This window comes from Argopecten irradians, chromosome 11, assembly GCF_041381155.1.
Source record: "Argopecten irradians isolate NY chromosome 11, Ai_NY, whole genome shotgun sequence".
NCBI classification, from domain to species: domain Eukaryota; kingdom Metazoa; phylum Mollusca; class Bivalvia; order Pectinida; family Pectinidae; genus Argopecten; species Argopecten irradians.
The window spans coordinates 28,240,716-28,257,529 of NC_091144.1; the positions used below are offsets into that span (position 1 = coordinate 28,240,716).

Here is a 16,814-nt window from a genome sequence, read left to right on the forward strand (position 1 = left end):
AGATAAGAAGGTTAACTATGCAAAAAAGACTCGCTACTTAGTCCTTATCACCGTTTCAATAGTGCTGACAGTTCCAATAGTTCTCTTAACATGTAAATACAGTTATAAGTTTTCAAAAATAATTAAGATACAATACGGAGAGGTACATCCTGTAGAAATGTTATTTGACGTAGTAGAAGAAAAAAACCAGTCTCCTATTTTGATTATATCACCAGGAGACCAGATTATTTCCTCCCATATTTGGATTTAATTGATATTTAAGAGACCAGAGTGTCCGAATCTGTTAATATCTGTCTAACTCTGTATTTATGAGTCTCTGAATCCTATTTGGGGTCTAATATTGAGGTTAGAGAGCAAATAATGACAGATTTCTGAGTTTTAGTGCTGGAGGTTGTGCCACTGTTCATGTGGTCACAGCTGTCAGACTGCATTTTGGACAAAATGGAATTGGTTACCATTGAAAACTTACCGACTATATGTAACTGATGGTTTTTATATATGGGGTTTTAAAACATTTGGAAATTATATCAAGCATTCAGACTTTAGATACATTTGCTTTTACACGTTGCAGTTGCTGTGTTTCTGTTCAATCCCTTTAGTGTGTCCTTTGGGATTTGCTGTCCGAGCTGTAACATGATGTACTATAGATGTGTATTTATGACAGACATTGATTGTATTAAGAATTTGTTTAATATTTGATATGTTTATCATTTTCTATAAAACCTCTTCTCTGGCTATGTTCAAAACTGTCTCCAATTATAACTCTAGAATGGACCATAGTGAAAGTTAGGCTTGAGGGCAAGATTTATTAAGTTCTTATGACAGGTGCATAATTTAAGAGTTTAATTAGTGCTTCTGTTACACTTGACAGGCATATATATTGTTTTAAGGACCATTTAAGAACCTTGACCTTATATTTATGAAGGAATAGTGCTATAAATTTAGAATAACAAAAGAGTGAAACTAAGAAATGATCATTTATTATCATCAGTGCTTCAGCTTTGAATCTGTAGTTTGTGAGTGTTATTGTCAGAGTATTTTGAGCAGTCAGAAGCAACACGTCTTTAACATTTTGACTTGCCCACGTAACTAAACTTTCTAACTTGAAATAGCATTGGAAAGAATATGCCGTTAAGATTTTCTCTTAACATTTAATCTTGTCAACTACCTTAACTTTCATCCCCAGAAGTCAGAAGCAAATCAACATTGTGATAGTACCAATTGGTATATAGGTGGGCTTATGATATTATAAAAGAAAGCCATTGTTAATACAGAGGTATGATTGAGTATGTTATGTGTTTAGGATACCCCAGTCAGCTGGATGGATTTCCTTGTAATAAATGAAATGCATTGTAAAGGAAACTGATTTTCTCTGCGACTTAATTTGTATTTTCATGTAATATGCCTAACAACATATTCACAATGATTCAATTTCGCGGTAAACACTCAAATTATTGCACTGGTAGTTGATCCTCTTATCGGAGATTAATTTTCATGATTTCTTATCGCCAGTGAAATATTTAAAACTTCATACGAAATTAAGTTAGTTGACACGTGCATTATGTTACTTGTCCAAGCTTTTAGTAACCATTTGTATCAGTAGGCATTGAATGCCTCTGTTGGACAGGTTTCGTAGGTTGTAGACACGACATATAAACTATATCATAGTAGTGTGACATGCATATTGTGTGGTTTATTGTGCAAATTAATCCTGAACGATTGTAACGGGATAACATACTGTGTAATAGGTGTAGAAAGCATATACAAAGTTTATTGGATTATGTAAGTGTTTTTTTTATTCATTCATCGGTTAAAAGTACATTGATTGTAAGTGGTGAAAGAATGAGAGAGAAAAGATGATAGTTAATACTTAATTTTGGGATCAATATTTTCATTGAAACTTTCAATCATATGTTGTTTTCTTGATGAAGCGAAATTGTATCTATTAGTGTAATCTCGTACAAAATATTGCAAGTCAATGCAGTAATCCATTCACATTAAAAGTCATAGGAACATTTGCTACAGCGTATTTAACAAAATGCACACTAAACTGGCTTGGAGTGATATTTGTCTTTGGATAATTAGGAGGACTTCAGATTTTGTTCAATTATTTCGTCTTGTAAATGGTACGCAGAGAGAAAAGAAATGTAAAGGTGTTTGGTGTACAGTAGAGATGAATGTTACACGGAAGAAAGTTTTGATTTCGATATTGGCCTAACTTTTTCTCCTATTATGATTATATAGGTTTTGTACTACATACCGTAATGGTTTGTCGTAATCTTTCTGTGTTTTAGGTTTGTACATTTCCACCTTTTCCCTCTATTTTATGAGGGATCTAACACTGTGTTCACCTGAACATGTACATTATTTTTAATAGTGTGTGTATGACTAATTTTGTGTATATCTTTGTATTCACAGGTTAATAATACTGTTACAAACATTTCACGAAAAAACTACACATTGGTAATTATACATATTAAAGTTCACTTCCGTAGGTATTACACAAACAATAGTTCAATTTTAATAACATTTGTCATCTAAGACTTGCAGAGTTGAGGGAAACTGGAGTATTTCGGACATGCTTGTATAGTAGTGTAACTACTATACTAATTGAGATCGGGCTAAACAAACATGATACCAGCATTTGACACTTTATGCTTAAACCAAATAGTAATCATAATATCTAGTCCTGTAACTGCCCTGTTCTGAATCATAATATCGAGCCCTGTATCTGCCCTGTTCTGTCTGAACAACCCGAAAAAAGCTTTGTACACCTTTGAAAAAACGAACAGAAGAACAATTATTTTCATAAAATCTTTAGAGTTATCTCTCTTGAATGCCATTTTAAGGCTTTAAGTCTGCAGCATAACGATTGATTTGTACATATGAGTGAGTCTGATGCTTCATGCAGCAATATCGGCCCATTTATTTTGAAAGGAGTAAGTGTTTTTATGTCTTGTGTCCGAGTTTGAGTGTAACTTCGTTATGTCAGTTATTTATTATTTATTTCCAATTAAAAGTTTGACATAACTATTCATTATAATTGTATAGTGCTTCTATTCAATGTAAATGTAATTTACTATACACAATTTCCTTCAAGTATTGGAAACAATAAAATTACTTGTTACAGTGAGTGTGACATTATGTTTTGTTTTTAAGGTCACCCAAGACGAAGTCTCAAATGACCTATTCTAATTGCCTTTGTCCGTCGTGCCTCATGTCCATACAATTTACATTTTCAACTTCTCCAAAACTGTGAAAAGTGTAAATTATATGGCCCCCAACTCCCAGAGGGCTGTGGGAGGGGCCAAAAAGGTTAAAAGTGACTAAAATTTCGAAAATCTTCTCCACTCACAGATGTGTTAGAATCGAATACTCTTCATAGACAGAAAGGTCTTACGGCCTTTTACAAAAAATTGTGAATTATATGACCCCGGTGTCTCACGTTTTCCCCGGGGAGCAGGTTTTATTTACTATAGTTTATATAGGGAAACATATTTCTGAGCATTTTTTGGTCACTTGAAATAGGAAATTAATCAAATGTTGTTAGAATTATCAGTATGAAATGGCCATTGAATCCTATTAACATCTTTTCAATATTTGACTCTCAGGGGCCTTAAGGGCAGTGTCAAATAGGCTAAAACTTCAAAAATCTTATGAAATTCTGGAAAAGGTGGAATCAAATACTCTTCATAGATAGAAAGGTCTTAAGATCCTTTACAAAAATTGTGAATTATATGACCCCGGTCCCACGTTTCCCCCTGGGATGGGGGTCAAGTTTACTCTAGTTTATATAGGGAAAACATATTTATGAGCATTGTTTGCTCAATTTTCATAGGAAATGAGTCAAACTTGATTAGAATTATAAGCCTTAGAAAGCATTTTAACATCATATCCATATTGGTCATAGATGGAAAGGTCGTAAGGCCCATTATAAAAATTGTGAATTTTATGGCCCTAGGATCTCAGATTTTCTCTTGGGGAGGGGGTGAAATCAACTATAATATTTATAGGAAAAACCGTTATGAGCATAACTTGTTCAATTTCATAGAAAATGAGGAATCTAACTTGGTTCAGAATTATTAGCCTGAGATAGCGTTCTAACATCATATCCATATTGGTCCTGGCCTACCCAAAGGGGCAGAGGGGCGGGGCGAAAATGGGTCAAAATGGCTAAAATTTCAAAAAATACTCTTCTGAATTCACAGATTTGATGGAACCAAATACTCTTTATAGATCTCAGTCTTTTTCCTGGGGAGGGGGTCAAATTTACTATAGTTATATAGGAAAACATATTTATGAGCATTATTTAACATATCCATATCGGTCCTCGCTGACTCCCAGTGACCAGAGGGACGGGATCAAAATGGCTAAATATTAAAAAAGTATTTTTTTTGAATTCACAGATTTGATAAGATCAAATACTCTTTGTAGGTTAAAAATCACTGACAGTCTTCAAGGACTTGATGGGCCAATATAATGCTTATATGTCTTTGTTTTATTCTGTATCCGAACTCAAGTGATCATTAAGGCCCATGAGCCTCGTGTTTCTTTTGTAAAATTCACAATTATTTAGAAAAGTGTGGTCTCCCAATATTTCTTAGTTTATAGTTATATATGTGCCGTAATTTTCATACTCAGGAATCAAGAACATTTAATTTGTTATTCATCACCAGAAATTACCAACATTTTTGAGAAGTATAGTATTTACATTGCATGGGTTTCAACAATGAATGGTACATCAAAGGACCAAACTACCAACTGATTTGAAATTGTACAAAGAACGTTCAGTTTTGCTTTGACTTAGTCCAGAAGTAGATATTTTGACAGTGATATTCCTGGAAGATCAATGATGGTAGATGAATCCTCAACATACAGGTATGGTCCAAGGCCAAGAATCTGCTTTGTTTTTTCATAAAGCACAGAACGTTATATTAGATCAAATAATCTAACTTCGCGTTATACAAACATTGTATTAAGTCAGGTTGTCGAATTATCCAAGTTCGTCTCAGTTGTAGTTAAAGTAAACTGATTGAAATTGTTTGTTAGAAGAAAATGTAAAATATATACTTATTAGTCCGCTTAACCTGCCTATATTAGTAGGATTTAAAAAAAATTGTTTTGCCTAAATATATATTAGATTTTCTTTTAAAAAAGCCTAATAGTATAGGCAGGTTTAACGGACTATATACTTATATGAATATTACTGATTTGTGGAAGGAAGGTTGGACAGTACAATAATTTCGCGATTTCATGAAGAGCACAGAGGATTTTGTTTTGCACTGAACTGATACTAAACCCTTTCAATTAAAGTTGTATGGTCTATAACTTTTTCTCATTTTGTTATACATGTGTATATATATGTATATATATGTGTGTTCAACATATTTACCATTACATGTATGTCAATGGTATATTGATGTTTTTATGCATCTACACCATCATACATAAGCATCTATATTCACACATTGCATGTTTTATGACAGTTTGTGATGGTGAAAATTTCAAGAAATACAATTTTAAAGACCACATTTGAATCATCGCATTTGGCTGCATTTCAAACCAAATGACATCGAAATAAATCATTCTCCAAACACTGATTCTTGTTACATACATGTTACATACTGGGCCTTTTTAAGGAGTCTTCTTATTCAAACATCGTTTACAAAACATATTTAAAATACAAGATATATAACACGAAGTATAAAAATGAATTTAACCGTCAACGACCTCGAATGAGTCTGAATGTAACCGATAATTTCGTTTTCGAAAGTTCAAAAAATTTGTTGCCCTTTGCTCTGCTACTTCTGTCGCTAGTCCATGGAAAACTGTTGGAAGTTTCTGGAAGCTACACAGCAATGCTAACTCCTCGTTGTATTGCCATTGGCGATCACCAATTCCAAGAAGATGAGCTTGTCTGTCTGTCAAATTATAATCTTCCTTGTATTTGCGGAAGTCGTCATCTGCGTCTTTTCTCATTTCCTCTACAGAAGGTAAAATCGATGGATCATTCAAAATGGCGACTGCTGCACGTGCCTGTTCGTGAATTTGTAGAAAGTATGAAACTCTTTCGGGAATACCAATAAACATAAGATTTGTATAGTTTATATTAACCATGTGTTTGTACAAAGGTGCCACGCGCTGATTATGGACTTGTACGATATCACGTGACAGGAATGGGAAATCGTAAAGATATCCGGTACAGAACACAATGCAATCGACTTCCGCTTCAGTTTCGTCAACAAATACTACTTTTCCATTCTTTGAAATTTGTTTGACGACAGGACGCTCCATGGCATTCAGGGGTATTGCGGTCTTTAACGCAGCGTCTGCTTTATGGCTTAGGAAAATCTGAAATTTACATTCTTGACACTAAACAAGTTTTCAGTCATCATCCTATGTTTGTAGTATTTATCATTGAGGTAGGTCAGATACCATCATTAAGATATACATGTATCATCATATGAGAAAACAGATTTTACCACTTTCACATTTATTTTTATAAAAGTAAAAGAGAAGTAGGTTTGCATTAGAATATATTTTCATCGTTTTACCTGCTTGGCATGGTTCTGGATGTCTATGGCAATATCTAGTCCGGAGAAGGACGCTCCAATGACCAGCACGGTCTTTCCTGAGAACGGTTCAGGCCTTCTATAGTCTTTACTGTGTATCATCGTCCCATGGAAGTGTTCCATCCCAGGTATATCAGGGGTGTAGGTCTTGTAATAATGGCTGATCGCGAGCGATACATGTTAGTAAATGGAAAAATTAATATTTCAGGATACGTATACGTACTGTACTGTTGGCTAAAACAGCGAAGCAACATAGTTTAGATAGAGTAATGAAAATATACAAACATAGGTAAAAATAGGCCTGGGGCGTCCTATAATTTAAGTTTCCCTTTTCAAATGATAAAAATTTTAACCTATAAATTACTTTTCATAAATGTTTTAGAATATGAAGGCATATCTTTATGCTTTATAAAAGTACGACAGGAAAGTATTTGACGTCATTTGGCAAAAAAAGATGACGCCATCAGTGATTACAATTACATCGATGATTTTTGGTACCATCACCCTACGAATGCGGTTTTAAGGCAATTATTTCTTATATTTCCGTATCGTCTACAAGAAGTGTGTTGCCACTTTAGTAACTTCTCTTCTTTGCCTTGGCGAACATATAGGCATCCGGGTAGAGAGTGATCTGAAATTACTACCTTAACTTTGGGTACTATATGGGAAGGTATCAAAAATAATACTGCCAACTTTTTCATACAATGTCAATTGCAATTGTTTTCACTAGCATAATTTGATTTGAGTAACACAATCAATTGCCAAAAGAAAGAAGGCAAAAATATGTGAGTTTATATGGCAAAATATAAATCGCGATTTCAAGAAGTGTTCATATTTGCTACTATAATATGTTTGGCACAAGTCACATTTCATTTTCTTATTACTTTAATTCGAGTGCATGAGAATAGTTGTATAAAACATACAATGGTCAAGTTAATCAATAAACATTACTATTACACATGTATCTATGGTGGATTGTTTTTCTGGCAACATTTACATGAAATTGCGAATTTACCTACCCATTACAAACAATAACAGCATCAAACTCCTCCGTGGTGATATCGTCTGGGTTCTTCAGTGTACAATATTTTACATTCCACGTGACCTTGTTGTCGTCGTGATTCACAGGAAGTACTTCCTTTACAAATGTGTTGAACTATAATCATAAATAAACTTTAAATATCTAAAAAGATAAACATAAGATGGTCTTAATCTCTCTTACATGGTAAATAATTGATAAAATATGAATTTCACTTCCTTAACGAGTTTGTTGAACTATAATCATAAACAATAAGATATTAAAATAGATTAACATAAGATGGTCTTAATCTCTTTACTAGGAACATGATTGATACAATCTGAATTTGACTTTGAGACCGGATGAGGCGTGCCGTTCGGTGGTGGTTCTGGCGGTGTCCTTCAGTGAGATAGCACTATAAAATGGGCATGATTTTCCACTATCGCAAAGAGACATAACGCGAACATACTGTATTCTCCCAAAATATACAGACATTCACAATGCATACATGGAGGTCGTCCTTAAATGATCCTCGCTGTTAATAGGACGCAAATAAAGCAACCAACCAATCAACCAATTTTACGCCTATATGGTAATCAATGCATTGTAAAATTAAGTTATTTTACATATGTAAGATTTAATTAAATTCCCTATTAAGTACGGTAGTTCATGATCTATACTATTAACATAGTTTCGCGCATGATGGCCCCATGGATGTATATATTTGATTTCACATGACTCCAACATTGCAAAATTGTAGAAAATTAACCTTGAATTAAAAAAAATACATTTTGTATACATCAGTAGTCTTAATGTACCTGTATATATTCCTCGAGACCGTAATATTCACTAAAGTCTTCCACGTACTTAAGTATCGCCTTGTGATCTATATAGGACCTGCCGCTCTGATCGTGAGGGAAACCAGGTAATGTCAGCAGCTGTTTAGGGTTGTTAGACCTGAAAGAAGAAAAAAATACATACAGTGTATATATACATCGAATAATTACAGCCTATAGTTTCCCCGAATAATTACAGCCTATAGTTTCCCCGAATAATTACAGCCTATAGTTTCCCCGAATAATTACAGCCTATAGTTTCCCCGAATAATTACAGCCTATAGTTTCCCCGAATAATTACAGCCTATAGTTTCCCCGAATAATTACAGCCTATAGTTTCCCCGAATAATTACAGCCTATAGTTTCCCCGAATAATTACAGCCTATAGTTTCCCAGAATAATTACAGCCTATAGTTTCCCCGAATAATTACAGCCTATAGTTTCCCAGAATAATTACAGCCTATAGTTTCCCCGAATAATTACAGCCTATAGTTTCCCCGAATAATTACAGCCTATAGTTTCCCAGAATAATTACAGCCTATAGTTTCCCCGAATAATTACAGCCTATAGTTTCCCAGAATAATTACAGCCTATAGTTTCCCAGAATAATTACAGCCTATAGTTTCCCCGAATAATTACAGCCTATAGTTTCCCCGAATAATTACAGCCTATAGTTTCCCTTTTTCTTTGTTATACTTGAATTTACTTGATACTGTTAAAAAACTTCTGACGAACTTCTACTGACTTATTTTCGTGGTATTTGTTTAATAGTCTGTCATCGTTTTACCACTAGTATTAAATAACAGGATCTAAAAACGATGCCAATGCCGTCCTAAAACATTGGTTTTTATGTAATTTTGTTTCTGATTTTGGTTTTTTACGTGTTGTGTCACGTCTCTTCCACATTCATAGCTAATGTCTTTTCTATATTTAATGTGCACGTTTACTTGTATTCACAAGTACAACTGAAATTAATTAATTTTTCTTTGTTCTTTCTTTCATCTGCTTCATAACTCACCATAGATTTTGGTATAGGCAAGAATGTTCTGGTAAACCAAATGCATTAACCGTCTTTTCGCTGTACACCCACGTTCCACCAATCCGCGAGTTTCTCTCAAACGCCTTTGGCCTAAATTTCCCATTTTCTGCAAGTAGGTGTTTGATTGCACATAGTCCCGACACTCCCGCACCAATGATTGCCACCGACTTCTGAATTGTGTTATCCTCCAAAGAACCATCACAGCTGTGGAGAATACAATAATTTGCTGATTTGTATACAATTACATACACAGTAACTAAATACTGAAAGTCTGGATATTTCGCGTGTGAATATTTTCGCTACGTCTGTTTGCAAACAGTTCGCGGTATGCTGATGACTGCAAACAAACTAAGTTTCACATGCGATGATTTTTCGCGTATTCAAAAACGATGAAAAATCGCAAAAAAAGATCACCAAGAAATGTTGTTTCAAACACAAGAAAGTAGAATCATGCGATTTAATGCAAAATTAAATCGCCGGGAATCAGACGTCGGCGTAAAAACGCGAGATTAAATCGCCGGGAATAAGCCGTCGGCAGGAAAACGCGAAATGCAATTGTGGCGAAAATACCTTATTTTACAGTATCGCGATGTTCATCTATAATTTAAATCGTATCGTCACGTGTTAAGATTTGTACTTTTTGACATGGCGCGCTTACAATCTGTGAATGTGTTCCGCAGATCTAGTGAAAGTGTGATAAGCGAAATGTTTCACTTGTTAGTCGCAGTAAAAAATAATATAACAAAATAACAAAATAATATATAACTAGAATAGTTGACAAAGCCAACTGTAAGGCTGAATGAAAAATTTTACGTAGATCACCAGAGTAAGCGCCGTCTGATCTTTGAAGAAGAATAAGAAAAAAAAAACGAAATTTAGTTGACGCACAATGGGGAAAACAAAATATATATCAATACATGTAATTCGATGCGAAACAAACAACGTCGTGCTATGTCGCATGTGATTTCATACCTTTGGGATGTGACTGTCTTGGTGGCTGGTTTTAACCATTGCTTCTCAAAGTCTTCGTCATCAGCCATCTTTCTAAAAGATAAAGCAAGTTTATTTCAAATACGTTACAAACAAATATTTTTTCTTATGTCAGGCACATATTAGAATAATGATGTACAAAATAGAAATGTACACACTTCCGTGGATTTAGTTTCCTGAAATGTAAAATTATTTGTCTATATTGCCAAAATGTACAAGCCACACAATGTTTACAAGTCAAATGTTAGCCCCGATGTAGCCATATGTTTTATCAACTTAGTTATGTTCAAGATCACTTTAGAAGTGGTATACATGTATAAGCATACAAAATATCACAGGGACTAATACCTTAACCACTATTCTCTTCAACATATATACATTATATAATTTAGCTGAGCGGTATTTAAATATGTATCAAATCTAGATAGAGGTGGGTAATGGGTCCTGGATGTATTATAAATATGACATACTTAACTTTTTGAGGGTACAAGTGGCAAAGCTCGTTTTCATTTTATTACATCCAAACTTCATGCTATGCCGGATTGATGGTACAATGTAGCAGCCAGCAAAAACGATACATTCATACACAAGTTTACATTAAGAATATTCAGTGTGCTTTCACATATAAAACTAAAAACTTATCTCACTCAAGAAAGATCAACATAGCTAAACAAAGATATCCTCAGTGTTAGATAGTGTTCCGACATATCATCACTAGCCCTTAGACTGGTTCCCGCCTCAGTTACCTCCCTTGCGTACGCTTCACTGAGGACCGGTAGCGGGTAGCCATCTTGAGAGCCATCTTGAGTGGGAATTCCAACTCCAGAGTAGTGCGCATCATTTCTGCGCATGATATGTCATCATGGAGACGGCTACTTCCGTTAAGAGAAAATAACGTCATTAACGTCGTTCCTATGAACACTCTCAACTCTGTTAGCACGAAATGATTTCAAAACTTAAGATCTTATTTACTTTTGTTTATATATCGTTCAAATAAATAATTTATTCTTTACGTTAAGATCCGTCGCTTCGTGCGTAAAGGGGTTTCCCACGCCTAAAAAAGTGATGCAGGCGAACCGGATATGTAGATTGACCAATCAAAAAAATCATCATGGTTACCCGCTACCGGTCCCTAGTGAGCGGAGCGCAGCCTGGCGGAGAGTAGAGAACTAAGGGAAGGGAACCAGTCTACACTAGCCCTCATCCTCGATACTCCAGGGTTTAATTTAAATCACTGACGTCATATCCACCCCTGAATATAACGTCGGACGATGATAGTAACTCCTGGAGTATCAATAGAGGATACACTAGCCCTCTACGTCCGGCGCTCCGGTTCAAAAGCCTACGATGGACAGTTTCCAGGTACTGGCCATAGGTCGGTAGTTTTACCCAGGTACTATAGCTTTTGTACTTCGGCACGTTCTTAAATGAGCCTGTTTGTTAATAGGATGTAAAGCAGAAACAAACAAACAAAAAATCACCAAATCAAACAAACTAACACTGATACATAAATCTCTCGTTAATCGATCCAACATACAGTAAAACCCCTCTAACTCGAACCCGGATTCCTCGAATACCCCCTGTTCGTCGAACTGGTCGTACGGTTCCGACCGTCTCCCTATATAATCTATGTAACAAAACCCTGGATAGCTCGAACAGCTATTCGTCGAATACCCCTTATTCCTCGAACAGAATAATGTCCCCGTTTCATCAAATATATAGTATTTACCCATGTATTCGTCGAACAGGTGTTCAGCCCTTGAGATTTTTTTACCTGTGTCACACCTGACTGCACCGACCGACATGGATAATTGCTCACGAAATTGTGTTTATACAGTTAGCGTGTCAAGCCTTTAGGTAATTAAGAGATTAACGGTGTCATTATTACCTACCTACACGATCGCAAGTAGTTGTTTGATGCTAACTTTATTTGAATATTTCAGAAAAGGCATTAAGTTATTGATGTTTCTCTCGTAATAATCTTCGCTGTAAATACGAAAATACGGAAGTGGTTGATCTGTGTTAATAGAAAGTATGCATTGTGAAATGACAAAAGAGGCAGAAGATATTGCTGACGTCCACCTACAAAAATTTTTTATAAAAGTTTCTTTTTTAATTTCTTTGTTGGTTTCATTCGACAGGCTAACACAATGTTATTTATCGAAAGATGTAAACGATATCGAACGATATATGCAAAGTACATTTTATCAGTGCATTCCGTATCTCGTAAATTGTATTTTGTAACTTTACTCGGAAACACATGTAACCCAATTCAACGTTACGCTTTTACTAAATAGACATCTATAGATATCATTTCTTATGTCCGTAAATATGCTGGTTAATAACTTTATTGTGAGTATATATTTTGTAAATGTTTTAAATGAATTATGATAATTAAATAATAGAAAATGTACTCCTTGTTGACCAATATGGATTCTACATTGACCTAGATGACGATCACTTACTCTACTGTGAATGATTTAGGGCTTTCTCGATAGCTTTTTCAAACGCTATATTTATGTTATACATTTTTTTTGCAACTTGATATTGCTATCAATAAAACACTTAAATAAAGAAATCCAAAATGTTGAAAGATAGGGTAATTAAAATGTCATTTTCGTGCATTGTTTGTCATAGTTTGAGACCGTTAATTTTGATTGTTGATCGTGACCAACCTCGGATGAGTCGAATAACCTGTATTCCTCGAACTATTGACCTGGTCCCCTGCTGTTCGAGTTATAGGAGTTTTACTGTACTTTGTTTTTATTATATTCACAAGGAAAAAGCCAGAATGCATAGATATGAAATGAACTTGATACCGCTGCTCCCATTAGCATGTGATTATAGTATTATCGTTGTTAAGTCTTGTTATGTTTTGTATGCTTATAAATCAAAGAACTCTAGCTAGTGCTGTTGAACAGCACCGAGATATTATATGAGTCACATACGAGTGTATTGCATGAGACGAACAAGTACTATACACGTATGTATGAGGGGGGAAATATGTTAATAAGTCTCCCCCGTCTAAAATTATCAATAGATATTTACATTGTACATGTACTTCATAATCATACCTGAGTCAAACGTTCTGTATATACACTGTGATATCACGCCTTTTGTTTGGTAGATATATTTTTCATTTTATCACCTTAACAAAAACGATTATTTCTACGTGTCATTAGGTTATGACTGAAATAATAAGATACATGACTCGTGTCCTACTTACTTGAAGATGATGGATCCTTGACGATAGATCTAGAACTTAGCTGAGGTGTTTTACTGCAGACCTTATCTAACCTCCTATATGCCGAGACAAGACCCTCCACAACCGGGTACACATGACATAGAGTTATATATAGTTGCTCCACTGTGTACACACTGAGGTCGAACTACGGTGAGAAGTAGGGATCGCCGAAGCGAAAGATTTTGTTGAAAGATGTGATAAAGGGGGCGTTAGCGGCATATTATTGTCATTAAATAATTACGATCATAACCTTGAATTATTATCACATAGCTGTTTGAACGTTGCATACTTCAGTAACGTATGTTGAAAGATGTGATAAAGGGGGCGTTAGCGGCATATTATTGTCATTAAATAATTACGATCATAACCTTGAATTATTATCACATAGCTGTTTGAACGTTGCATACTTCAGTAACGTATGTTAAGAGAAATTTTATTGCATTTATTTGCAATGGGAATTCAAATTCACACCGTGTTGACTGATAGTGTGCCTTAGATATCCAGGTGAAACAGCTGTACACTTACGGTCTCTAAAGATAGCATGGCATTTTGACGGACGATGAACTTGATACATAGTTGAATCAATATTTACTAATGCAATTTAATGTTTCTATTTTTTTCACATGTAAACTTTATATCTCTCATATGTACGAATGTAGTACTAACTGGTCTCATGCATTGCACTAATGTCGACTGAGACTGATATGCATGATTACCCATGCAATACAGCCTCGTGACGTCACGGCGTCAACAAAATTACTATCTTTTAGGTAAAATTTGTATTTTGTCACCCCAGAAACTTGACTCTTTTTATTATAACAGACAAACAACAAGATTTGCGCAGAAAAAAAATATCACGTAAATTTTGTGTATGGAGAATTGACTTGTTGTCTCGCGGTGGCCGAGTGGTTAAGATGTCCTGACATATTACCACAAGCCCTCCACCTCTGGGATGCGGGTTCTAATCCCATGTGGGGCAGTTGCCAGGTACTGACCGCTGATCGGTGGGTTTTCTCCGGGTACTCCGGCTTTCCTCCATCAACAAACCTGGCACGTCCTTACATGACCCTGGCTGTTAATAGGACATAAAACTAAAACAAACAAACAAATGTTGTCTCGCTTTTTGGAATTTAATTATTTCAATATGACAGGATATCTTAGTTGTAGAAGTGCAATAAAACCTCGAGGTATGGGAGAAAAATAATCTTACATATGTGAATATAAAGGTTAGGGATATTCTAACGAGGGATAACGGAATTTTATGCAAGCCTCAGGTTTTTACAATTTTTTAACCCTCAGGTAGAAAGACTATCTACGTCCTTCATATGCACGTGTGAAAGAACGTGAATATACATACCAGTTAACTTAATTACACCTCCAATGTTTCAGTACCATAACTGGGCGATCTTTTTGCGGTGCTATTTTAGTGCGCGGACAAAAAGTATCTATAACACAGTACGATTGCACGAATTAAGCTGTGAAAATGATTCAAGTGCGCGAACAAAAAAGTATGCCGTTTATCAACAACAGCTACAACAGAACGTATGCACCGTGATAATGGTTGTTGTTGTTGTTGTTGTTGTTGTTGTTGTGCTTTATGTAGGTTTAGACGAAAACATATTTTAAGAATTAACTTTACAATAACTGCTACCACTGTAGAAAGGTGAATTGAAATCGTGGACCACACATAGGCCTCTTGGTTTGGCCGTGTGTACTCATTTTACTACACCATGAACGTAAATATCATGAGTGTTGGCAGAAGAATTCAATTAACTCTTATTGGAATTTCTAACTAAAATTAAAACCTATATATTGTAATTCTCAAAATGTTGGCAATATTTGGTAGTGGTTAATAATATATTAAAAGTTCTACTGGATTCGTGCTTATGAAAATTACGGCACTTTTTTCAATTGAAATTTGGTAACGGCACAGGGATACACATTGGTGAAAATAAATCTGCAAATGCCAAATTTACTGAATTTAAAACATCCGGACATCACCTATAGTTTCGTTAAATGAAGCCTGCTTTAAAGATGCTACACCGCTGCCGAATGGTATATTTGCTGTATCAAAAACAGGAGAAGACAAATTGGTATTTTTTCGTTTTCAAAAGTTACTTACTTCACACAATTACCACCATTTAAAGGTTTGAGCTTCTAATTGTGTTGCAATATTAAAATAAATAAATAAATAGATAAATAAATAAATAAATTGTGACCAGAAAAAATATTTCATAATAACACTATGCCCTATATGGAATGAAGTACTGATTGAGCATACGCCGGGAGGAAAGCATTTTAATTTGTATTTTTGCTTAAACATGAGTTATTGTTGAAATGGGTGATTATCGTTTATACTGTGTCGGCGATGGAGCATCATTAAAAGCTATTGACGGACATATGTTCCTGTCTACCGTATATGTAGATATTGATAACTGCAACACTTGAGTGCATCACGCTGGTGCTAATTGCCTAATATACATGGTGTTTGAGGATACTTCTGTGTAACAGCTTCTTTAGCTCTCAATGGAAATAGCATTATCCTAATTAAACATTTCTCACCTGTGTAGGCGTTTAGCACGGGGTTATCGACTGAACATCATTGAAGCATTAAACTTTCTTTATAAAGCGTTTATTGTCTACGGAAGAGCACGAAGGCCATGTATATGACATGTGTATTTGTTATGTAATATTTATAACTCGATATTTCGACTTATTATCCCGAAATTTCTAGTTACTAACCTGATATTTCGACATAATAAATGCGGCTTATTAAGTCAAACTTTCAACTGATTAACCCGAAAATCCAAGATAATACTTACTAATTTCGATTTATTAGTTTAAAATAAGTGTTTAGCAATGTGGAGATTGCAAATGATATTTATCAGGAAAATATCAAAGATTACTATTTTATGAATTTTGATTATTCATCAGTCTCGATTAGCGTAATTTAAAATCAGCAGAGAATATTTTCTAGTATTTATTCGAAATAACGAAAAATTTGACCCCTGAAAATAACCGGCTGTAGTGAGAACAAGTGTGTCTGTAGCACAACGTGCAAAATAAGATAGCGAAAAAGGAACATTGGAAATATTGTTTAAGTCAGTGATTGTTC

The 16,814-nt window shown here is 34.9% G+C and overlaps 1 protein-coding gene across 1 annotated transcript; it reads right to left on the reverse strand.

The window, feature by feature from the left end:
• Nucleotides 1-1,296: 1,296 nt before the first annotated feature.
• Nucleotides 1,297-13,917, reverse strand: LOC138335198 (uncharacterized). Its single transcript, XM_069284181.1, has 7 exons — nucleotides 13,682-13,917; nucleotides 10,438-10,509; nucleotides 9,445-9,669; nucleotides 8,409-8,547; nucleotides 7,592-7,728; nucleotides 6,555-6,732; nucleotides 1,297-6,351 (listed from the first exon to the last, which is right to left on the reverse strand). The coding sequence occupies exons 2-7, from the start codon at nucleotides 10,503-10,505 to the stop codon at nucleotides 5,716-5,718; spliced, it is 1,383 nt and encodes a 460-aa protein (XP_069140282.1). The 5' UTR covers nucleotides 10,506-10,509; nucleotides 13,682-13,917; the 3' UTR covers nucleotides 1,297-5,715.
• Between the last annotated feature and the right edge of the window lie 2,897 nt (nucleotides 13,918-16,814).